Below are 23,694 nucleotides of genomic sequence, written 5' to 3' on the forward strand. Positions count from 1 at the left end.
ATGTTACCTTCTCTTTCTTTCCACGTAATGACATGAAGAAAAGTAATCCTATTTAACTAAAGAAAGTATAGAATGTAAATTGAATTTTCATTCTAAATCTCTTATTTTCACACATATACTTTAAGGAAAATCTGAATTTTATCTATCTGAGCTTTTTTAATGCAGGTGTATTAATTTCCTGAAAATACTAAACTGTTCAGTTGTTTTTCATTAAATATAGTGATCACTTAAGTTCCACTATGTTACTTACAAATATTCTCTTCTTCAAAAAGCATTTTTTAATTATGGGAGGAATTTCTATTAAGATTATCCCTTTGTTGAAATAGAAGATGATTTAGCAGTTACAGTGCAGTTTTTATCTTCTTTATGCAGTAATACTGATAGTAAAGGCACAAGTGAAGATTGAAGCCTTAACCTTACTTTTAGTTTGTTTTTTACCCTGATAAATTGGCATGAATGTGATTTCTATGTCCTTCATTAAAATAATGATTTGAAAATTGTCCCATATGCAGTACACATCAATGTAATTAATAATTTTGATTTACTCCTCGGGATTTTGATTATACTTTTTTGCTTAGCAAATAAACTTATGTTTATTAAAAGTACTAGGTTCATGAATGTAAACTTGTGTGAAATTACCCTTCCAATTTCCCTTTCAAATTATTGTCTCTGAAGGAAAGTACATTTCAAGGTTAGTCAACAGAGAGAGCTAAAGAAATGGCCAAACCCAAAGAATAATGACATCAGTGAGGAATATATTTTCTGTTTGCTCCAGTAATAAATGATCAAGAAAATGTAGCTTGTCATGTTTTCTGGCAGACTGAAATACTTCTGCTAAATGCTGTCTCCTTTTCTCTAGAAGAAAATGGATTGAAAGCAGTTTAGAAAGAAAAGTGGTGTAACAGCAGAACAGTATGGTCACTGCAGTAACTTTAAGACCCCGAGCAGGCGTACAAATCTTTCACTTGCTGTCTCAAGATACTTCTGTAACGATGTCACTGAGATCAGGTCATGTTTGGAAATGCTTAAGATAGAGTTCGTCTAATTTCCCTCATAAATGGTAATACAACAGGAAATTAGTAATCCTTCTGTGATTTTCCTGTGCCATTTTTCCCATTGTAACATATTTGTAACAGTGAGGCATGTCTGCAAACTCTGCAGGCTTCCGTGTGGGTGGTGAACAATCTTTTGGACAAGAAGAGGAAACTATGGTAATTGTATTTTAAGATTTCCCCCTTCCTCACCCTCCTGTTTGGTGTTCAAGGTAGGACAGCATCACATAAACTGCCTTGAAGATACCTGAGAAACCAACACTCTGGGCATCTTGACTGGAGGGAAGTTATTAATATTTCAGTTCCTTTGCTTGCTGAGTGTAATAGTCTGTTTTTACCTGAGAGGAAGTCATTCATTTACACTCAATATGTAAAGGCCAAAGAGGAGAATATTCTCAAAATAGGGTAGAAGGATCACAGTCACCTGCACAGTAAAACTTATTCTCTACAAACACCTCCAGATTAAGTGGATCCCTTTAAGACCTATTGAACTGCATCTTGTTGCATCCTGTCTGGGATGCTGCGCCACTCTTACACTAGTGCAGCCACAGCAGTACCATCCATCCCGCAGGCAGTGTTTGGGTGGCTGGAGAGTGTTCCTTGAGTCAGTCATGCTGCAGTTCTTCTGTGACCACTCATTGTGTTATGTCAGGAATTTGGAAATCTGTGGTCACTTTCTACCTGACTCCTGATTACCATGACTCTGTGATGCTCTGCTTGTGGAGTTTACAGAGGGATAATTTAAAATGTAGTTCAATAATGTGACAGCTTTTTTTTTTATCCTGAACAAGGACTGTGTTTTAAAGAACTACATCAATCACATGCAATAGGAACTGCGTGGCAGTCTTCTTTTTTACATATTTCGGTGGTGATGTTGTATCAGTGGAACTATACCTTTCTGTTTATCAACATAATGTTTTGAAATTGCTTGGCAAAATCATGTATGTTACAGCTGAGTCTTTTTGAAGTAGCAAATTTTATAATTCTAAAAGCTTCCATATTAAAATGATTAAAAATTTACCTATTCTTAAATTATCACAAGGCATTTCTGCATACCTAATTTAGACTTTTTCTCTGTCTTTGTTTAACTCATCTCACTAAATTACATACATTTTCTCCCTGTCTAATAGCATTTATTCTGTAAAAGTTGAGGTCATGTGTTTGCTGGTATTCATAGTGAGGAAAATAGTGAAAGTAGTGGGTGAAAGTAGTTTGTGTATAGAGCAGACAAACCAGTCTATAAATGAAATAAATTTTGTGCTTTAATTAGACTTCCATTATTATTGTTAACATTTGTATTATATTTAATTTTTGTTGAGAATGAAATGTATTCCAGCTCAGAATGTATTCCAGCAACGCTACCTACAAGTACATAGGGCAGCTGTCTACCCTTCTACCTCAAAAACTATCAGCTATGTTTTGAAGCAACTTTCAGAATCCTGAAAATATATGTATTTGTCTAATATTTTGCTCTCTTGACATCAACCATAATCTTCTGTGAGAAGTAACATGAATAACAGCTTTAAGTAACCTCACTATTTCACTTTAGCTGGGTTTTTTCCTTTTTTTTTTTTTTACATTATTTTTTTCACCATGGGGTCACGATAAAAACTTCGGTTTTTTGAGAGTATGTTCTTAGGCACTTTCTCTGAGTTATTACATTTATGAACAATGCCTCCACCATGTCTCTGCAGATGCTTATTGTGATGTATCAGGTATTTAAAAATGCTTTTCTACCTGCAGATTCACATGACAGCCCTTCTACAGTAAGTGGCTTCTGATAGTACCACACTCATACACTTCAAATTAACAGCTTTTGAAACTTAAAAGAGCTTAACTGGCAGAACTGATCACTGATTTTTCTGTAACTTCCTAACATATTTTTCTTCTACTGTCTCAGGTTAAATAATTTTATTAGTTTTTATCTTCTGATACTTTCAAAAAATACTGGCTGTTAAAGTACTAAAATGTTTATTCAATACAAATTCTTTTAAAAACTCACTTATTCTATTGCAGCATTTTTTAAACTTGTTGAACTTGTTGTTTTTTCCTAGTTTCTATCAACTTAGACTAAGTTTTGATGGTATTTCATTTAAATATTTGTCTGCATGTTTTTCACAGTGTGGTTCCTTTTTCTGTTCTATATTCAAACCAGAATATTTTCCCTTGTCAAACCTTCCCTTTATTATTTACCTCTTATAAAGGGATTCACAAGTTTCTGCTCTTCATTTACAAGATTTTGTACAACCCTCTTGTGCCTACCAGTGCACCGTGTATCATCTCACTTCATAGCCACCCTCACTCATTGTGCTAGATTTTCTAAGTTGCAGTTGCACCTAAGAATGTCTCCGTTTTACTGGCTTTTATTTTCCCCAAGCTACATGGTAATGTTTGAGACAATTGCACTTCATGTTCCTCAAGCTCCTTCAGGTACATTGCTCCAAGGAGCTTGCTTGGTCCATGACAGGAACAAGCTTTATAGACTGTGTATGTTGTTTTAATTCACTGTTCCAAGAAGTAGGTAGAGAGCTGCCACCTTTCAGCCTCAAAGGTGGCCTGGCAAAGTCAGGAAAATCCAATGAGTGTTAAGTCACCTCAAAGGATGCATCATATTTTCCTGCCAGCCTGATGTCACACAAATAGGCTGGTTTTCTACCTCACAGTGCCTTGTGCTGTTCCTAGACATTGTTCTGCTCATCCCCAGAGCCATGCTTTTGCCAGTTCAAATGTATCAGAGTGACACTGACACATAGTGAATGATTTCAATTGCCTTGCAATACTTGAAGGACACCCATAAGAAAAGTGAGGACAGACTTTAGCTAAGCCTGTTGAGACAGGACAAGGGATAAAACTGAAGGAGGTATTAAACTGAAGGAGGGTCAATTTAGATTAGATATAAGAAGAAGGTTTTTTACAATGAGGGTGATGAAACACTGGAACAGATTGCCCATAGAGTTGGTGGTGCTCCATCTCTGAAAACATTCAAGTTCAGATTGGTTACAACTCTGAGAAACCATTATGTGGTATTATGATCTTAATGGCTTTGGCTGTTGTTTACCTGGGAGTTTGTACTTGTAGAATAGATTGCCTTCTGACGTGAATGTTTTGAACACAAACCACAGCATATCCCATATACCACTGATAGAGAGATGGATGGCTGGATGGATGGCTGGATGGCTGGATGAATGAGTGGATAGATGGATAATAGATAGATAGATAGATAGATAGATAGATAGATAGATAGATAGATAGATAGATAGATAGATATAGGTATGTATATTCAGTCTATATTCCATCCCTTTATCTGTGGTGGTGGGCTCCTCTGACCAACTGTGCTATCCATGGCCGAAGGGAGCCAAATCTGATCTTTGATCTCCAAAGGAAGATCTCCAGAAATTAAATAGGAATGCAACCTAACTAGATATTACAAACATGTATTTCTATTCATTGCCAAGTTCTATAGAAGTTCAATGGCAGATGTTTTATTTCTCCGTTTAGACAGAATTCACTGTAGAAGGTTTCTTTTTTTTTCATTTCTCCCACAGGTTTCTTCTGCAGTTATTTTTCCATGATCTCTTTCAGTGAATGTTGAGCAAAGATAGCATTGCTATGTCATTACTTTGGCCAAGTTACTACAGTTTTAGAGCTGTGTTAGTTAACATGGCCTCTGTTGTCCTATCAATTTTTGAACGGAAGATCCCACTGAGGTTGGTGTGAACTTTTACCTCAGTTTCAATATCAGGATGTGGCTCCTTGTACAGGGGAGTCCTCCCTGCCTAGTTACCAATTGTACACAGCTCTCCTCCCTTTCCTTGAAGATAAATCTCCTTATCTGGTTCCTTTTTCTTGACAATAATATTGTAAAGAGAAGAAAAAGAATAAAAGTACTCCTTGGATAAAAATGTTGGCTATTAATTATCACTATTGTGCAGTTACATTCTTGTGTAATTCTTGTCCCCTTGGAGCCTTATTATACAGATATGTGAGGCTAAGTATTTCCTCTCCATAAAACAGACATTACAGGTTTTCATCTCATTCCCCTGCATAAAGTTGTCACTAAAATTAACAAAACAAAATTCCATCTCTTCCTGAATTCTCAGAATTTCTTCACAGAATTAGAATATTGTGAACAATTAGACAGAACACAACAAGATCCACACTACCTAGATAAGAAAGTAAAGAAGTTTTAGAGATCACATTGATGTGCTGCTTTATGGGTTTGTATATGTATAAGCTACATACCTTGCCCTGTAATTAACTTACCATTATATTATTTTTGGACACACATTCTCATGCATATTTTAGTTCCATAAACTTATGGTGAAATATGGAAAGGTTGTGTATCAGTTTTGTGAAAGATCCTACACCTTATCCTGTTTACATTATAAACTGAAATGATAGGAGAAATATCCTATAAAGAAATACTGTCTGAAATATATTTTTAGCTTCAGTATTTGAAAGTGGAGAAATCGTAGAAATGAAAAAGCTCTTGAAGTGTCCCCTTCTTTTTAAAATTGAAGTCAGACTACATTCTAATGAACTTAAAACTTTACTTGAAGATATATGAGCTAGTAGCTTTGGAATGCCTACTTACTTTCTCAAGTTTATATTGGGAATTAGAGATCCTAAATGAACTTCTTAAATTCATTTCTAGAAATCTGCGTACTTTAAAAACATCATGATTTTGAGGATGCCTCAGATGATCCTTATTGGATCAATAAATATGTGTAATTGATTTTAAGTAAGCTGTTTGAATTTGACTAAAGATACAACTCATGCTGAAGCAATACATGAGGCTGAGTAATTTTAAAGATTTTAAAATTTTAATATTTCAAATTCTTAAATAAACAAAATGTAAGTTCTGTAACTGTGTGACATCTCTAAAAATATGCAATATAACATGCAAGGCTTTTTTTTTTAATTATACAATGCAGAACTGTTACATATTCTTTGCTCATTACATTGAAAATTATTTCATTTCTTGTTGCTATAATGGAAATTGCATTGCTTCCTCAAAGTAATTTTTTAAATTGTGTTCCAAGGTGACTCATGGAAAAAGGGGGAAGTGGGGGGAATGACTGTTTAAGTTGTTCTGAGATGTTATTTGAAGGCTTTATGATTATACTGTACAATAATCAGGTATAAAATTAAAGCCCCAAAGCATCAGAACTGGTCTGTGATTTGGTCTCTGACTGAAAAAGGCAGATCCTTGCACTAAATTCAGACAGAAGGCTCACAAGTCAAGGATATATTCAAAACATTCAAAGCTCCAGTGCCTGTTCAGGGGGAAGAGAGAGAGAGAGAAAAGAGACACTAACGTGTTTTGAAAAGCCAAGCCAGAACTGCAGAGGAAGAAGCACAGGGCTGATTCTTAGGATCCAGAGAGCATAAGGCCTTCTGCTATATTTAGTTCCCTTTCCTTGCCTTCCCCTCCCCCTTCAGTGCCTATATTTGAATTTCAGTTGTAGAATAAGTTGTCTTTCATTTAAAATAACTTTTTTTGTCAATTGTTTATGGCATCCTAACTTAACAAGATAAATCACTTTTCAATTAATATTGTACTTAAATATAGCTGTGCTTAATTAGTGCTGACTTACTTCCTCTCTTCCAAAGGATACAGCCTTTATATGATGGAATGTGCTTAATAATTATTGTTTGGACTTTTTCTTGCACCTTAATATAACATTGAAGGAATTGTTAGGAATAGACAATTCTTAATATTAGAAATAAATGCCTGTCTTGCTATCTGGATCTTTGGTCTAGTCTTACTTCTATAGAAAAATAGAGGATGAGAATAGCACTGAATGTTATAATTATTTAATGTTTGTATTTTCAGGGTTTGCTGGAGGGTCCCCAAGGTCCACCTGGCAAAGAAGGTCAAAGGGTGAGTAAACTTGGTGAGCAACTGGTCAGTGTGCTAACAGCTTGATGTGCAACTTCTGCCTAAGCACTAATAAAAAATGGTAAGGTAGCAGCTGAGTATGAAGCTTGCTGACAACAAACTGATCCTTTACACTTGAGGTTTCTCTTCAGTTGAAGGAGATTTAACAATTTCAACCATCTAGAGTGTTTTAATGACTGGCAGAACAGATGTATGGTACTGTGTTTAGTGCAGTATGTTTCTGGTGTAATTTTAACTGAAATAATATTAAAACTTTTCAGTTTTCCTTTTTTGGCAGGGGTGAACTACACTTCGAAACATCTAAGCTATATAAAGATATGCACTTAGAGTCATTATCTAAAATATTAGCAGAAACCAGTCATACTGACCCATATGCAAGTGTCAGTGCCCAACATATGTGTGCAAAAGATACTATATGGTACTGGGTGGGGGGGCAGACAGAATTTGCCAAATACATTAAATAAACCTTTGGTCATTTAGAATTTTAATATAATTAAGTAATTAACTGACTGGTTTCTCCATGTTCTGTTTTTACTTTCCCTGACTTATTGAATTTGATAATTCATTAGAGCAGATAACAAATACTTATGATTGTGGTATCACAATAATTAATTCACTGTTATAAATTTATAATCTAGTATGTTCCTAAAATTTCAGGAAGATATTGTGACTCAAGCATTTTAATAATTTTACAAATAAGTGTGTGCCCAGTTTGCAGTATTGAAGTTGGGGCTCAATAATTCTTGGTTTATTTAGGCATCTTGATATTCAATATCACAGTTAAAATATCTGAAGTAAAAAGATTAAGTGTTTCTCATCATTGATCTTAGTAAACTACAGTGAATTTTTAAAGGCTAACTGAAGGATACCAATAATAGTAAAAAAACTAACAGAAGACTAGCTCTTGAACAAAATGAGTAATGACACACAGGCCCCAAAGCTATGTTTTATGTTGGTTGTTAAGTTTTAAAAATAACACTAAATTCCATTTAAGCTGAACAAAAAGAGACAAAAGCTGAGTTTATTTATGCTTCTCACTAAGATTGAGAACCTGATCAGAAAAAGCTGGTGTAGTAATGCAGAATTCAAAGCTGTGTGATGAAAATGTTAATAAAGCACATTTACTAGCATATTAACATCCTTAGTAAGAATTTTATAATTACCATAACTATTACAGTTAGCAATTAAATACATAGGGCAGTGTGAAGAGATAGTTGTATCCTCTTCTAGCATATTTTAGACATATTTTATTTGTGGAGTACTGAATCTGCAAAAAGACAGGTTCTCCTTTAGGAACAGTTATAAACTTTCTTGTGTTTTAGAAACTTCACTCTTGGAACTTCATTTTTTATGCAAATTTCAGAGTTAACATACTGTATTATGTTTAATGGTGGATAAATTGATTTGGAAATGGTGGATAAATTGATTTTCCATTTTGCAGTAGGAATTAGTAGGTTGATACTTTCATCATGGACATTTTCCTACTCACACATAAAATTGAGCTGCTGTCACACTCCAGCCCCTATAAAAATGAGAGCACTGATGGTTTTGTAATCTTGCCATGCACACAGCTGCCTTGAGCCAAGCAAGGGGAGCAGCAGACTGTGGAGTCCCAGCATCTGTCTTTATCTTTCTACCAGTGAGATGCTCACAACAATACTCCTGCTGGCCACTCCCGCCCAAGCATTAACAACATTGTTGGCAGGCATAACTCAACTCCCATGTGCTTTCACATTTCCAATACATTTAATTACACAACAACATACCGTTTGTAACAAGATCTCTGGCTCTGTTTAATGACAAACAGGACAGTGCACATCTAATGACTATTAAATGCTCTTTTTTATTCAATTATAGATGTCATGTTCCTCTGTTCTACTTTCAGCAGATCCTTCAAATCTTTCACATTACATGAAGTTATTGCTTTTCTCATGGGCTGTTTTTTGAAGATTAAAGCATATTATTGAGTGCGTAATTAGCTAATATTTTTTTTCCCAACATATTATTCAGACCTGAAAGCAATATTGTGTCGATTCTCAAGACTGGAACTGCAACATATTAGAGGAAAAAAAGACACTACAGAAATGCTAAAAAGTATCTATTCGATTGGATGCCACACTTTGAGAGCATGAACTTTTATTTTAAGTTGCCATTCGTACATTACTTGCTATATTCAAAATTTAATCCACCTACATCTGGAGCATTTTTTAGTGTTCAACTCCTTTGAAAATTGGTCTTAGATTAATAAGGAGTTGAGAGGACAATCATATAGCATGTAACTTACAGACCTCAGGATACATACACATTGAAACAAGGAAACGAGGAGAATTAACAGTGTTAATGATGATACTGAAGAAACATATAGAAGGCTCAGGTTAGGGCTAGTGACAGGTAAATAGCAATAGAAAATGAGTAGAAAAGAAAGGAAAACAGCATGCATTTGCATTTTCAGAGTGTTTTAAGTGAGGTTTATTATATTAGCCAAGATTAGTGTTTAATATTAGAACTACTAAGAAATACCAAACCATCTCCCTGCATTCACTAAAGAGGGAACTAGGAAAATTGTACCCCTAGTGAAAGGAATAAATCTGAATAACAGTATTTCTTTCACAGGAATAATCTGCACAAAAAATTACATCATAAAAGTATATATAATAATTATTGCAGAAATAGAATAAGTGTTGCTACTGTTATAATAAACATAAAGATAACTGAACTGTAGTTTTTGAGTTCAAAGTTATGTCAACCTTAAAATGCTTATTCACATATACATCAAATTGTCTTAGAAAAGCAAATCTACATCATTACTTAATTAGATGGTGTCAGTGGTTCATTTATTTCAAGTAAAAAGGGGCATCAATGCATTTTTTAAAATAAGGTGGTAACAGCTTTTTTCTGATAGATGCGCTGTAGACAGAGTTACTGGTGTCATCTGAGTCCATGCATAATTATTAAAATACTGAATATGTCACTTTATGTGTCTTTGATATATAATACTGTATATACAATATAGTAATGCACTATATTACTGCTGTATGGTCATACTGGGTTATCATCTTACTCCCACATCAAAGAGCAGTTTAGATTCTTACTTGTTTAAATGATGGTCAGCAATGGAAATTGGTGGCAGAAGTCTGTGAAATATCTTCTATCTTAGTTGTTCTCAATGGATGCTTTCCAGATATCCTAAAGAATAAAAAGATTTGCAGAAAGTGTGATGTGTTTACAGAAATGTAGTGTGGGAAGATCATTCAGAAGGACAGAAAAGCCCTGAAAATTCTAGTTTTGTGCAGCATTAAAGGACCCTGTATCAGGATGTCCAGGTTCTATTTTTTGGCTTTATTTAACAGAAAATTGCAAATTTGCTAAAAGGTTTCAAGTAAAAAAGTCTTGGAGAACAATCAGTGTGATGATAAATAAAAATTTGATTCATAATTATATTACTTCTCTCATACAACTCTAGTAGCAAAGTGCATAAATATTTCTTATCTGAATAAACAAATGGATTAATAGTCTAACATTTATCAAGAGTATTGGTTATGTCTGTAAGAGTAGACTCATCAGTTCCCATTCTTTCCTCACTTATTGTGGCACCTTTCCTTCTCATCTTTATTATCTCTTTTTATTGTGGCCGGCTTATGCAGGAGAGTAGCCTTTGTGAGCAATGGGTACAAATAATGATCTTCAGACTTGTATATCTTGTTTCCTTTGCACAGCACTAAAAAGAGAGGAACAGTTTTGAGATCAAGCGAACAAATTTGGTTTCAATTTTGCATCATTTACTACCATGCTTTATAAACACAAAAGAAACTTCCTAGAATTTTTAGTAGCTCTACAAAAAAATCTTAGAAGATATTTAATGATTCATCAGACATTGTCCATCCTTAATTAGACTCTTATTCTGAAGACCAGAGTAATTGTCATGGCAGAAGACTTCATAACCTGGTTACATCACAACCTGGCCAAATTCAAAGAGCACACAGTGAACTTATTTCTGATTCTTCAATCAACCTGACACTTATACAATACTCATTTAAAGGGCTGTAATAATGTCATCAGTGAATGTAGTTAAATTTTGTGTGAGCATGTCCTTGTGTTTTTCCTTTTGCCAAGATACCCACTGCCATTCACCATTCACATTCGTTAGTCAATGTTGTGTTTTCCTGTGGCCTCAAGGAGTCCTAAAACATTTGCTCTTAAAAAAGTCTAGTGTTTCCTCTTGTTCTACAAGTAATGACTTTGTATAACAATTTTTAAGGTTTTTGATCTTTAATGAAGTGGTTTGTGTTAGACATGAGACCTTACTCAGCAGGAGTTTTGGCTTTTAGTTCTGGTCACAGAAAGAAATGGGCCAGTAGAAACAGCTACTCATTCCTGCATGAGAAATACTAGACTACTCTGTGGGCAGGGGCTACATTCATACATAATTTTTCAGTATCCATCACATTGGCTTCAGGCATGTTACTGCTGCAGCAACTTGATACTATTATACAACTGCTCAGAATGACATCAGGAGCTTCAAGAGGTAATTACACATTACTCAGAAAAGTCCCTGGACCAATATTACCAACACACAAACAATACTAAGATTGGGTACTAACCTAGGATTGCATGGAATTTAAACCACAGTGGACTACCATGCCATCTTCCTGGATTCTTGTGTTGTGCAGAACTGTTACTTTTCTCAGTCATCTTCCACTTTCTAGGTAAGATCACCTTTTGCAGAATATGAGCTTTTGAGGAAGGCTCAGTGGGAATCTAACCAGTGTGTAAATATCTGATGTGAGGGAATAAAGAAGAGGGAGACACATTCTCCTCAGTAATAGCTGGTGGCAAGAGGCAATGGGTAAGAAATTTTGCAGAAGTCCAGTTTCCGCTTCAAAGGACATCAACAGCAGACTCTGCAAGTCTCCTTGAATTTTTTCTTCCAGTGTTTCTTGTCAATCACACATTTCAAAATATGCATTTTATTTTACACTGAGCATGTATCTAATCCTCCATTAGCCTCAAGCAACCGGGTTTTCTAATGTCTTATTTATACTGAAGAGGTATTTAGAGTTTTTTCTCTACAATCAAATCACCATTGCATTGATTTTTGAAATAATTCCACTAGGGTCCTTCAGCTCCCATGCTAAGAATTTTCTGAAGTCTTCAAGCAATTTTGCCGTGTTGCTGTGTATTCTTAAAAATTTATACTACCTATAGTTTACAGACTGCATGGATCTTTCCAGACTCTGCCTTTACTATATAAAATGTAATGAAGTTTATATTTCCAAAATAATATTCCAAATATTTTGAAAAGTAATGCTTCATTTTAGTTGGATATCTTTGTAGCAGGGATTTTCCCTGAAATTGGTGCATTTTTTATAAATAATTTTTTTTTCTGAAAATTATTCCATTTTAAAATATAATACATCAGTGAATTGCAAAAATTTTCTTAACGTGAAGGATCAAGGTAATTTTATTAGACAGCTATGCTGTGAAATCAAGACAGGGTGAGTTTGCATTCTCAGCTGGCCTCTAGAAGAGCCAGGCGCAGCATGCAGCTGAAATACTCAGCAGCTTGTGCAGCAGTTTCTGCTTCTTTACAACCCTCTTGATGCCTTCTTGAGCTCCTAGGCACTTTTTCCTGGATTTTGGCAGTTTTGGGAAGCCTCTGAGGACACTGAGGATGCCTGTTGCTTCCAGGTGAGGCTAAGGCAAGGGTGGCTCTGTCAGCTTCTGACAAACTCTGTCAGCTGTCCTTGAGCAGCAGTGCCACAGCAGGCAGGTCAGGCTCCTCCTGGCCTGTGCCAGGATGAGGACTCTGAGGAGCAGTTTATGCAGCCATGGCAGAGGCAGGCAGGAGATGCAGCAGGTGGCTCAGCAGTTCGTGCAGGAGGGCACAAAGAGGCCAGCAAACCTTCTGTGTCCAGCATGCACGCGCTTAGAGATGGTGGTCACAGGACACAGGACCCAAGCGCTGCTGAAGGAGCACTGACAGCTGTTTGCTGTCAGACTTTCATACCCAGATGGAGGACACAGCTGTCTAAGTCCATAGAGCCTCACACATTACAATCCTCTCTGCATTATTTTGAATGTTCATGGTGACTGGTAGAGGCTCCTGAAAACTGAAAAAGAGCAAAAATCACTTCTGTCTTCACAAAGGAACATACAGGGAACTACAGGCCAATAGGCTTCAATCCCTGGCAATGCGAAAGAGGAAATTTTCCTGAAAACCATTTCCAAACACATGGAAGACAAGAAGGTGATTGGGGTAGTCTGCATGGACTTATGAAAGGAAAATTTTAGTTGACCAAATACGTTGCTTTCCACTATGATATGACTAGCTAGGTGGATGAGATGTGAGCAGTAGATGCCAACCTCAGCTTGAGCAAAGCCTTTGACATTATTTCCCTTAATCTTTGTAGACAAGCTGACAAAGTACAGGTTGGATGCATGGATGGTGAGGTGGATTGAAAACCACCATCTTAAAAACAAGGTCCAGAAATTTTTCGTTAGTGGCACAATGTCCACTTGGAGAGGAGTCATTAGTGGTGTACCCCCGAGCTGCTCCTAGAGCCACTGTTCAGTGTCCTCATTATCGGCCTGGCAATGGGGCCAAAGGTAGCAGAGAACTGGAGCAGAAGAAATCAAGGGCAAATCAAGTTCAACAAGAGCAAATGCAAAATTCAGCATCTTGGGAGGAACAACCCCAGATAGGAGCATCCACTGGAAACAAACTGTCTGGAAGAAAGTTTTGTGTAGAACTGTTTGACAATAAGCAGACCAGGAGCCAGCAGCAAATCCTTGTGGCATAAAACAGGGATCCAACAATATCCCAGCCTGCATTTGAAAGACCGCTGCCGGCAGGTCAAGGGAGATATCTTTCGCCTTTGCTCAGCTCTGGTGTGACCACCTCAAGGAAGATACAGACTTCCTCAGGGGCGTCAAGGTGCAACTGGAGAAACTTCCATGGAAGGAGAGACTGACAGCTGAAACTCTTCAGCCTGGAGAAGGCTCAGTGGTAATCTAATCAGTGTGTAAATATCTAATGTGAGGGAATAAAGAAGCGGGAGACACATTCTCCTCAGTAATAGCTGGTGACAAGAGGCAATGGGTAAGAAATTTAAAAAAGAAAAAAAAAAACCAAAACAAAACAAAAAACCAACCAACCAAACAAACAAACAAACAAAAAAAAAACAGCAACCCAAAGCCCACAAAATTCTATCTCAAGAAAAGAAAGCACTTTCTTATTGTGAAGTTCATCAAATACTGATGCAGGCTGGCCAGAGAGGTTGTGGAGTCTCCATCTGTGGAGATATTCAAAAGCTGAGTAGACACAGTCCTGGACAATTGATCTTGCTTGAGGACAGGGTTTATCCTAAGTGATCTTAAGACTTTCCTCCAACCCAGACAATTCAGTGGTTTTTATGTGACTAACTCTTGCTTATTCTCAGCATAGCTAACAACTTCATTTTTATGGATTAATACAGTATTTTAAAGTCTTTTATATGCATTTAAACAGATTATTTCTCCATCATGGTGGTTTCCCTGGTTCCAGTGGTGAATCGGGTTCAAGCATTTAAAAATCTTTCTACAATATCACAGCCATGTCCTTGACTCTTATATTCCTTGGGATGTTGCAGGTGTCCTGAAGTAAATATTTTTGAAAGAACTTCCTTATTTCCAATAGTTGTGTTTATAATACCAAATACTTCACTTAAGAGGAAGTTATTTTAGCATTATCTTAGTAATAAATTAAATACCTCATAAAACTAAGAATCTGTTGTCACATCTAGTATTTCAACATTGATTTCACTAGAATTACATTTCTGGAGGGACTCTGTGAAACTGCAATATTTGCCTTATGTTAATAATCAGTTTACTCTCTGAGATTTCAAGTTTTTCTAATCAAGCATGAACAAAGTTCGTTTGACAGAGTAGGAAATCTTCATAAATAAATGAATGGAGAGCTGTTATGTTTTCTTAACATAATTATTTAGAGTGGCATCAAAATTAATTTAAATTCAGATTGCATTTATCTGATTTATAGAACTTAAATATTTCTTTGACATAATTTCTTTTCTAGTTCAGTGAGTAAATGTTGTACTTAACCAATTATAAAACAAACCTTACAGAACAACGATAATGTCTGCATTGCAGGTCAGCCTCCTGGCACAATGCAAAACATTTTCTTCACAGCTAAATCTCTGGAGTTTTGGAATCTCTTTTAATCTTCTCAGTCCTTGACTTTGATGTCAGTTGTTTTTAAACAGGCAGGGCTCCAATCTTATTTCATCTTTAAGTTAGAGCTCTGTATGTTCCTTCACTCTGACATTTAACAGTCCAAAAATACTTAATGTAAAACAGTTTTTCTCCCAGAATGTCTCTACCTAGAAGTACATGTCCAGTAAATTAGGATACAGCTTAAAAATATCTATTTTTCCAACTTTAGCATTTAAAAATAGAATGAAACATTAGTAATTTAGATTGCTGAAAATAGATTTGTCAATCAGAAAAATTCTTTTTTTTCCCCTTGTCAATTTCCACTGTAGAAATTAAAACCTAACTTTTAATGGAATGGCAGAAATGGTATAACTTTTAAGACACTCTTTTAGAATCTCAGACTCTCTTCCAAATACTATATTATTAATATATTTTTTAATGTCTTTTGCCCTGTTCTTTTGAGAGTCTTAAAGTTCTTCTAAAAGTTTTCTATGCCTTCTGATGTTTACATATTTCCACTGGAAGTTTCTCACACTGTTCATATAAACAATGATTGTTCTGCATTCTTCTTTGTGGGCGGAGAAAATTGATGGACTGTTGGTTTGACCAGTGTGGTTGGAGAGGTGGTAGTTTCATCCTCCAATCCACTGTCACTTTTAATATTCTATATATAGTGGAGTCAGAAAATAAAATCTCTATTTTGGTTCTTTTTCTTCCCTCTTTGACGTCACATGTGTCTGTGAGTTATTTCATGTCCTAGTGTGACAAATGTCTTTTAGCCAAAGGTATAAAAATATGAGAGAATAAGAAATTATATCTAATAATAAAAATTAAGGTATAAACTATCTAAATATAGTTGAAAACAATTTCTTTGGTTTTGAAATAAAATTGAACTTTTATGGATACACTTGAAAAATTGTGATGGATTTTGTCTAGCCATTGTTTGGCAAAAGAGGTCATGGCATTTGACTTCTTGGCATTGCTATGCCTGTTTAAGGATATTTTTGTTTGTTAAACACATTTCAGTTTTATGTAGCCTGATGAGGCATTCCCTTGAAGCATTTTATTAATGTCATAATGAAGAAACTAGAGATTTTGTAAATCATTCCTAAAATTATTTTTGAAACCCAAGATTGAGGGCAGGAAGGTCTCTGCATCAGTGAGGGGCTCCCTACTGACTTTTCTCCCAAAACAGGGGATTAGGCTCTGTGTGCTCTATTCTTTGTGAGCCGTGTTTCTGTGAAAGGTTTTAGTGGGGTATGATGAACAGACTTGCACTTGATTTCTGCAAACATTTTAATTTTAATTTCTTTCCTTCTGGCCTTATTTCCTGTGATTTTGTTCAGGTTTAACATCTAATAGAGAGGTTAATTTGTAATATACTGGTTACCATACTACATCCTCAAGGCCAAAGTTAATAGGATTGAAAAAGAAATGGTACATTCAAATCCTAACACTGTATTACTGAAGTTAACAAGGTTTCATTTTCTGCAATATAGATTTTCAATTTAGGGGAGAGACTATCCAAACTCTTGCTATAATCTGAGTTAGTGTAGGCACTGGAATTGGTACTTGGCTGCTTGGTGAAAACTTTGGGCATCTGGAGTTCTTTAACTGCCCAGAGCTCAATGTGGATGCGTTTAGGTACTCAAGGTACTGAGAGCCATTTGTAGGTCAGGCACAGTGAGGGGTCCTTAACTCCCCACTCACCTCCTGTTTTGCTTATATCTGTGCTTTTTTTTAAGCCTGGTTATGAGGATTAACCAAGAGAATCATAGTTTAGCTTGGCGAAACTATTACATAAACGTCATTAATTTTGCATAACAACTACAGTAGTTAAGACTTTAAAACCCAGATTTCTACTTTTCTTAGAACTACTTCTTGTTTTGAAATGTGATTATGTGTTTCAAAAACTACTAATTAGCACTATCCCTTGAAAATTCACATGGGTTTATTCTAAGAACTTTTACCTTCATACTAAAGTGTAGAGTCTTTAAATTATTAATTCCATAAATCGTGTCAGTGTTCCTACATAACTGCTTGATTTTATCCTTAAATAATCTGCAGCTTATTTTTAAACACTAGGATTAGAGATCTTACTCCTCTAAAGTTAGAGATGTGAATAGATGGATATGGCATGGTACAGCAGAGGGTTACAGTGCAGATTTTGAATTCTTGCACTGTGTGCTGGACCTGCAGCAGTGCCCAGGGGCAGCAGTCAGAACCAGAGCACAAATCCTGTGGGAGGATGACCAGAGCCAGTCTTCTGAACAGCTTTCCATCTCATGTCAGGCAAAGCTCATCAAGTCATTTCAATTCACAGAATGGGTGAAGGAAAAGAGAAATAAAGAATGCAGCTGACCACATACTTCAGCTAGGCACTCAGCTGGGTTTCCTGAAGCATGTAATCTCTCATTTGCTTTATTTTTAGTATTTTATCTTATTTTGCCCCTAACCAAGCAGTTGATATTTGAATGATTTGTCATTTGAATGATCTAGCTGAAATCTGTCCTTTGGGAAAGAGGAAAGTAGCCTGCTGTACGCATTAGTTAGGGCAGGAGTCAAGGGAACAGCATCCAATATCAGTAACATTTAGAAAACTTTTTATTACATTGATTGGCAGCAAAAATATATTCAGCACAAAGGAAATAACCAGCAACTGTTTTGGTCTTCTTCAGGTATTCTAAGTAGCATTAGACAACTTGTTGACACCACATATCGTTTTTAAGTGAATGTAGGTGGTATTGCATTTTTTTATTTAGTTAAAGGAACAATATGACACCTAGGACATTTATTTATATTTTGAGTTGTTTTATAACCTCAATATTTGCTCAGTGATCTAAGCTAAATGAAGGTAGCAAGCCTCCTGTGTGGGTTATCAGCCCTCTGCACAGCAGAGTGGCCATAAATACGGCTCTCATGGGGCTACCAAGACCCACAGCTGAGCAGGAGATGGGAACTTTGACTCTCTGCTAAGCCCATTCTATAAACCAGAGAGGGCACTGGGATGTTTTTCACTTCTTTCTTGCCAGAAGGATGACTCAAAATCAAAATGTAAATATTTAGTCATGGTCTGGCTCATGGTCTGCCCAAGGCAGCATCATAATGGGCTTGTCAAAAACATTCTTCTAATTGTTTTAATTACCCTAAACAAAAACATAAACCAAGTTTTTCTACTTACACTCTTACTATAGTATATATATTTTTTTTTCCCTGCTGATGCTGAGAAGTCAGCAGAAAGTATTCCTAATATTGAAATCTCTGTATCTGAAAGGTATTGCTGAAAGGTAGTGGCCTTTCATACATTTCTTTATTAAATTTAAAATACCAGACAGTTTAAAAAGGTGCTTGGAGGAAAAAAAAAGGACTCTTATTACTCTACAAAAAGCTTATGCCTCATACTGATCTGTGTGGTTGTTTTACATGCAACATTGCATAATGGCTAATAATATAATGATGGGATAAAAAGTGGGGCAAATGTTTCCTCTGTGTTTCTATGGGTATGTGTTCTAGTAATTAATAAATGATGGTGAAAAATAACTATCCCTTTTTTTTTTTTTTAAACTGGATTTTTTTTTCAGAAAGTTCATCAAGTTTTGTCTTTGTTATGTCATAAATCACATTTTGGTTCATCTTGTAAACAGAGATAAAATTGCCTTCCCAACATATTCCATGTTTTCCTGTGTAATTAACACCTCATTCACAGTTGTGTCTGCCAATCAAAGCCCTGTCTTCTTCCTTCTGACACTTCCTTGATACTTTGTTTAGACGGCTGTGACTTTAAGTGTCACCCTCAGGATATTTTAGATAAGTTCAAACAGGAAAAGGAGGGTGCTTCAAGAAGTCAACACTAGATTATTATAACTCGGCGGGACTATTTTAAAAGTATGGAGTAATTTATCGTAGTTTATTACATTATTACCTCTCAGTCTGTTTTTCCTACTTTCTAAGGGAACTTTACAGTTTCTTTTTTTTTTTTTTAAGTCAGGAAATATCAGTGTCCACCTGTATTTCCAAAGCAGAGGTCAGTCCAAAAGTATAGACGTAGCTATCTGCAGCTCCCTTTGCTCGTGCATGTGTGGCCAGGCAAGCTTCTCAGTTGCTCAGTGAACAACACCAGTGAGCTGACCAAAGTCAAAACCTACTCCACGTTAGCCCAGCTGAGCCCCCAGCCCTAGCTGGTCCTGGGGCTGCAGAGGGACTGTTACCAGCACAGCAGAGGACGTGCTGCTAGTAAGGGCCAGTAGAGCCTTGAGTCTAGTCTAGGCACCTAGTACTGTATTTTGGTTCTAAAAATTCACCCTTAGCTGCACCAGTTACAGCCCTGCATGTGCAAGTACTGGTGAGATTAAACAGCTCAGCACATAACAAATGTCTCAGCTAGTTAAGACCCAGGAGCCTGACCCTCCAAACATACTGAGGTGGTTTTGTTTCCTGCTGACTGGCTGAGGACGTTCATAAAATCGTGGTGGCAGTGTATGTGTTGTGCTCAACCCAATGGCTGAAACACATCCACACAATCTTTGTTCTGTTTCTTCTTCAGCTTGAAGGGCTTGAGATACCTACCACTCTCAGGAGAGTCCCTGGCTTCTACGCAAGAGGTTGCCCTGGAGAGCTGCAGGGTGTGAGAGAGGGATTTTCCACCCTTACTGGCATCCCCTCAGTATAGATCAAGATTAATGAAATGAACAGCATGAGAGAGCTTTCCTACAGATCAGGGCTCTCACCTGGAAAGAGCAAAACTGGATTCCACTTTCTGTTCCTGAGAATACTTCTGCAGTCTATGTGACACTCTTATTTAACAAACTACAGAAGCGTGCATAGAAGTAGTGAGCATAGCTTACAGAAATATCCCTAGGTGTTAATTGTGAACCATCAGCCAGAATTTTATTTTTTTCACTTTTTAAGCCAAGTTTTTACCAGGACACCTCCCTAATGCTCAACATTAATTTACATTTGCCATATGCAAGGGAAAAGTTTACCCTTAATGGATACAGCACTTTTTTCTTTAGCCTTTTCACCTAGATATTAGTTGTTCTCAGCTGTTGTTTCCAAAAAATGTGCATCAGATTTCAGCTTGGCAATATAAGGATGTTAATTCCTGTAAATTACTTCCATTTTTATGTTGATCGTCCTAAAAAAAAGCATATGTGAAAACAGTTGTTCAAGCAAATCTGTACTAAAAAATTGTAATAGTTACATATGCACGTGTTTTTTAGAAACTGAGTGCAAAATCTCCCTTAAGTAGACTTTTATGGACTTTATGTTTTATTGCAAATGATTTTGCATGAGTATTATATATACACAGATGGTAGTAATTGCACAAAGAAGGTGAACTGTTTTTGCAAATAAATCTCTGGCTTTTGTGCTCATTATCACATCCCAGAGAAGAAGGTACATGTGTTTTCTAATTGGGTTATATTGCACATATGTACATCCCAAGCTCTGCAGTATTCATACAAATATCATTTCTTTACACCTCATCAAGGTACTTTGTAATAACCCTATCAATATGCACCATATGTAATAACCATATCAATACGCGATATTTGAGACAAAGCTTTAAAATGTGACCAGGATAGAGATGCAAATATAGTTTGTTAGAACTATTAAAGCAATCCTAGAACTACTCATATTAGATAGTATTGCAGTCACTGATATAGAGTGTTCATTATGAATGGATTTTGTTGGGGTTTTTTGGCTAATATATAAGGGAACAAATCTTTTCTTAAAATTCTTGTTCCAAATCAGTCCCTAACCACAGCATTTATAAATGTCTGTTGTAATTTTTTTGTTTCCAGGGGAGACGAGGCAAACCAGGTCTTCCAGGGAAACCGGGGCCACCAGGACCTCCTGTGAGTAATGAATGAGAGGAATGGGAAATTTTCACTCTGTCCTGGGACTTTGTTAACTCTTTTATAGCAGGTTACTGGATCAAAATTATAGTTTAAAATAATTGATCTGTGTGTACTCTGCTGTATCAAACACCTACTACTGGTAGCCTTTTGTTGCAGCATAAATAAAAGTGGGTCTGCAAGTAGGAGGGATTACACAGGAGGGAAAGAACAAGATGGAAACTTCAACAGAGGAAGCAGAAATCGGCATTTCAAAGAAAGACTGGCCATGTATTCTAGCTGTGAATATTGTGCTTTCATTCCCTTTGCAAAATGCATGATGCTCCGTAGAAGAAGGGATAATTTCTGTCTCAGAGGTGTAATTTGAAAGATGAAGGACTCTGTGAAGCATGTGCCAACTGTCTGAATGATGGGGAGGATTATACCCAGCACTGGAATGAGCACTCAGCTGTAGTTCAAATGAGTTGACTGAAGAATTAAAAAGATTAAGAAATACATGACTTTATGAAAGGATTTGTAATATGAAGAACTAAAAGGTTTAGCTCAGATCTAAGAGGTTTGGGATTTTCTTTTTCTTCTCTATTAAAAAAAAAATAAAGGATTTAAAATTCAAGTCAGGCATGAATGTATCTTAGTCTTCAACGAAAGCAGCCCTTTTTTTGTTAGAAGAAGGCTTAGTCATATTTGTAAAATTCTCTGTGCATTGTATTATAAAAATGCTGTCATGCACAAATGCAAAACAGCTATTTGTGGATTAAGTAAACTTCTGCTGCTTTACATTCTTAATATAAAACAAAAAACTTATAATTCCTTCTTTTGCTTACCTGGATAAAGGCTAGTGGTTTATGCATCTGAACACTTGATTCAAATGTTTCAACCTGGTCTTATATGTAGAGAAGAGAATAATGCACTGCTGCACAGGATACAATGACTAAAATGGAAAAGATATCATCTATCCTCATCAAAAACAAAAACTGCATACATTTCATAAATATTTTTTTTCTTGAAAAACATGTTTAGAAAGAGGCATTTATGATGGAATTCATTTATCTGCATAAAACCAGTTAAAAATCCCTCCCTTTAACTCTTCTTCCCTGCATAAAATCATATTGAATCCTTGCTTGTTTGAGTCTTTTGCACAGTCCTAATGCTGAAATGATATTGCAGATTGCAGGAGGCCAAACAGAGGAAAGGAGTGATGCAGAATCTTTCTTAATACGAGTGCCAAATATAACCTTTAAAGGATAAAAAAGCAAACCATAGCAGAGGTCAATGTTAGACCTAATCTACTTAGCTTTTTGTGAGCTAGTGAAAAGCTGTTTCTGCGTTACAGATTTCTGCCATCCTAGATTTTCTGGCAGGCCAGACTTGTGAAGATGTATGATCCTTGACAGATATACTAGAAATCTTGAGAGGAAGCTTTATCTCAGATTGTCTTGCAGCAAGTGGAAAGCTCAACTTTGTCAGCATGGCAATGTCACTACAAGGAACTCTGTATTGGATAGTGGCCTAGTACTACATACAGAAAAGCATTCCTTAAACAGCCATGGCCTAAATATTGGTTTAAAGTATTTGTTTCTGGTGTAACTCTCTTGATAAACTCCTCACTTTGAATACAGCTATACCACCATCTTGTGTTCCTCTTTCAAGGCTGAGAAGATAACACATAGAAAAGGCATACTCTAAAAGCAGCAATGCCTGCTCACATGCATTGGCAGGATCCCCATACTTCAAGTGCCACAGCTTATATGCACCAAAAAAACTTTAACAGGATCCATCATTCCCCCTCTCCTTTTCAAAGCTCAAACTATATTCAGTTTTGCTGTGCTTCCAGTTACCCTTCTCCCCTAATAATGAGCAGCTGCTTCATGCACGTGGATGCATTGTTAGCCCTTGCTCTGGCTTTTCCAAAGTGCAACAGAACAGTCACACCTGCAGTGTGGTTGCTGGCATAACTTTGGCCTACACAAGGTACAAAATGGCTAACAGATTGAATATGTAAAAATTAGACTCTCCAGTATAAAAAAGTTTGTGTTTTGGCTGATTGTTGCCTTTATAAAAGACAACGGCGACCTGGTTACAAGAAGACAGCACGGCAGCCCGGCTTCACTCGGGCTACTCGGACTAACGACACACGCTGGCACCAATTTGGTGGACGGTCGAAAGCGTTTATTATCTTATCTCATGGGTTTAAATAGGTTTAGGGGTCTTTGCTACGTCAGAGGGGGGTTTGGGGTCTCGGAGGATAGTGGGTAGTAGAACTTTACCAGAACAGGTGTGGCTACATTCTTTTCTGACTCCTGGAGTTAGCAGATAAGCAGGGGAGAGAGAAGGGGGGAAGGGGCCTATCTTTTCCGTGACATTCCGGTAATCTTCCGCTCCGCCTGTCCCTATCTTACCACATCTCCCCCCTCTTTATCATATATAAAATGAGGTAGTTGTAAATAGAGACATTGGAGTGAGGTACAGACTTGTAACTTGTTAAGGAAAGGGTGGTTTAGTAGATCAGGGTAGATTTTTTAAGGCAGGTGCTGAAGGCTTTAAAAGGTTTAGTCTTTGCTTATTTTGTAAAACTACTTCTGAAAGCGAAGAGATTGATTTCTCTAGATAGGAGATGGATTTCTCGATCTTCTGCAGGTTTTTGTTGATGGTTATTTGCAGCTGAGAGAGTCTGTGT

General features: G+C 36.5%; 1 protein-coding gene across 9 annotated transcripts in view; it reads left to right on the forward strand.

The window, feature by feature from the left end:
• COL19A1 (collagen type XIX alpha 1 chain) overlaps nt 1–23,694 on the forward strand; it is a 189,819-nt gene that overhangs the window by 103,046 nt on the left and 63,079 nt on the right. For all 9 annotated transcript variants that reach the window (XM_072926515.1, XM_072926517.1, XM_072926516.1 and 6 more), the window contains 2 exons: nt 6,889–6,936; nt 20,964–21,017. In XM_072926515.1, the coding sequence (XP_072782616.1) occupies nt 6,889–6,936; nt 20,964–21,017 (102 nt within the window). The remainder of the gene's footprint in view (nt 1–6,888; nt 6,937–20,963; nt 21,018–23,694) is intronic.

Source organism: Taeniopygia guttata, chromosome 3 (assembly GCF_048771995.1).
Source record: "Taeniopygia guttata chromosome 3, bTaeGut7.mat, whole genome shotgun sequence".
In the NCBI taxonomy this organism is placed as follows: domain Eukaryota; kingdom Metazoa; phylum Chordata; class Aves; order Passeriformes; family Estrildidae; genus Taeniopygia; species Taeniopygia guttata.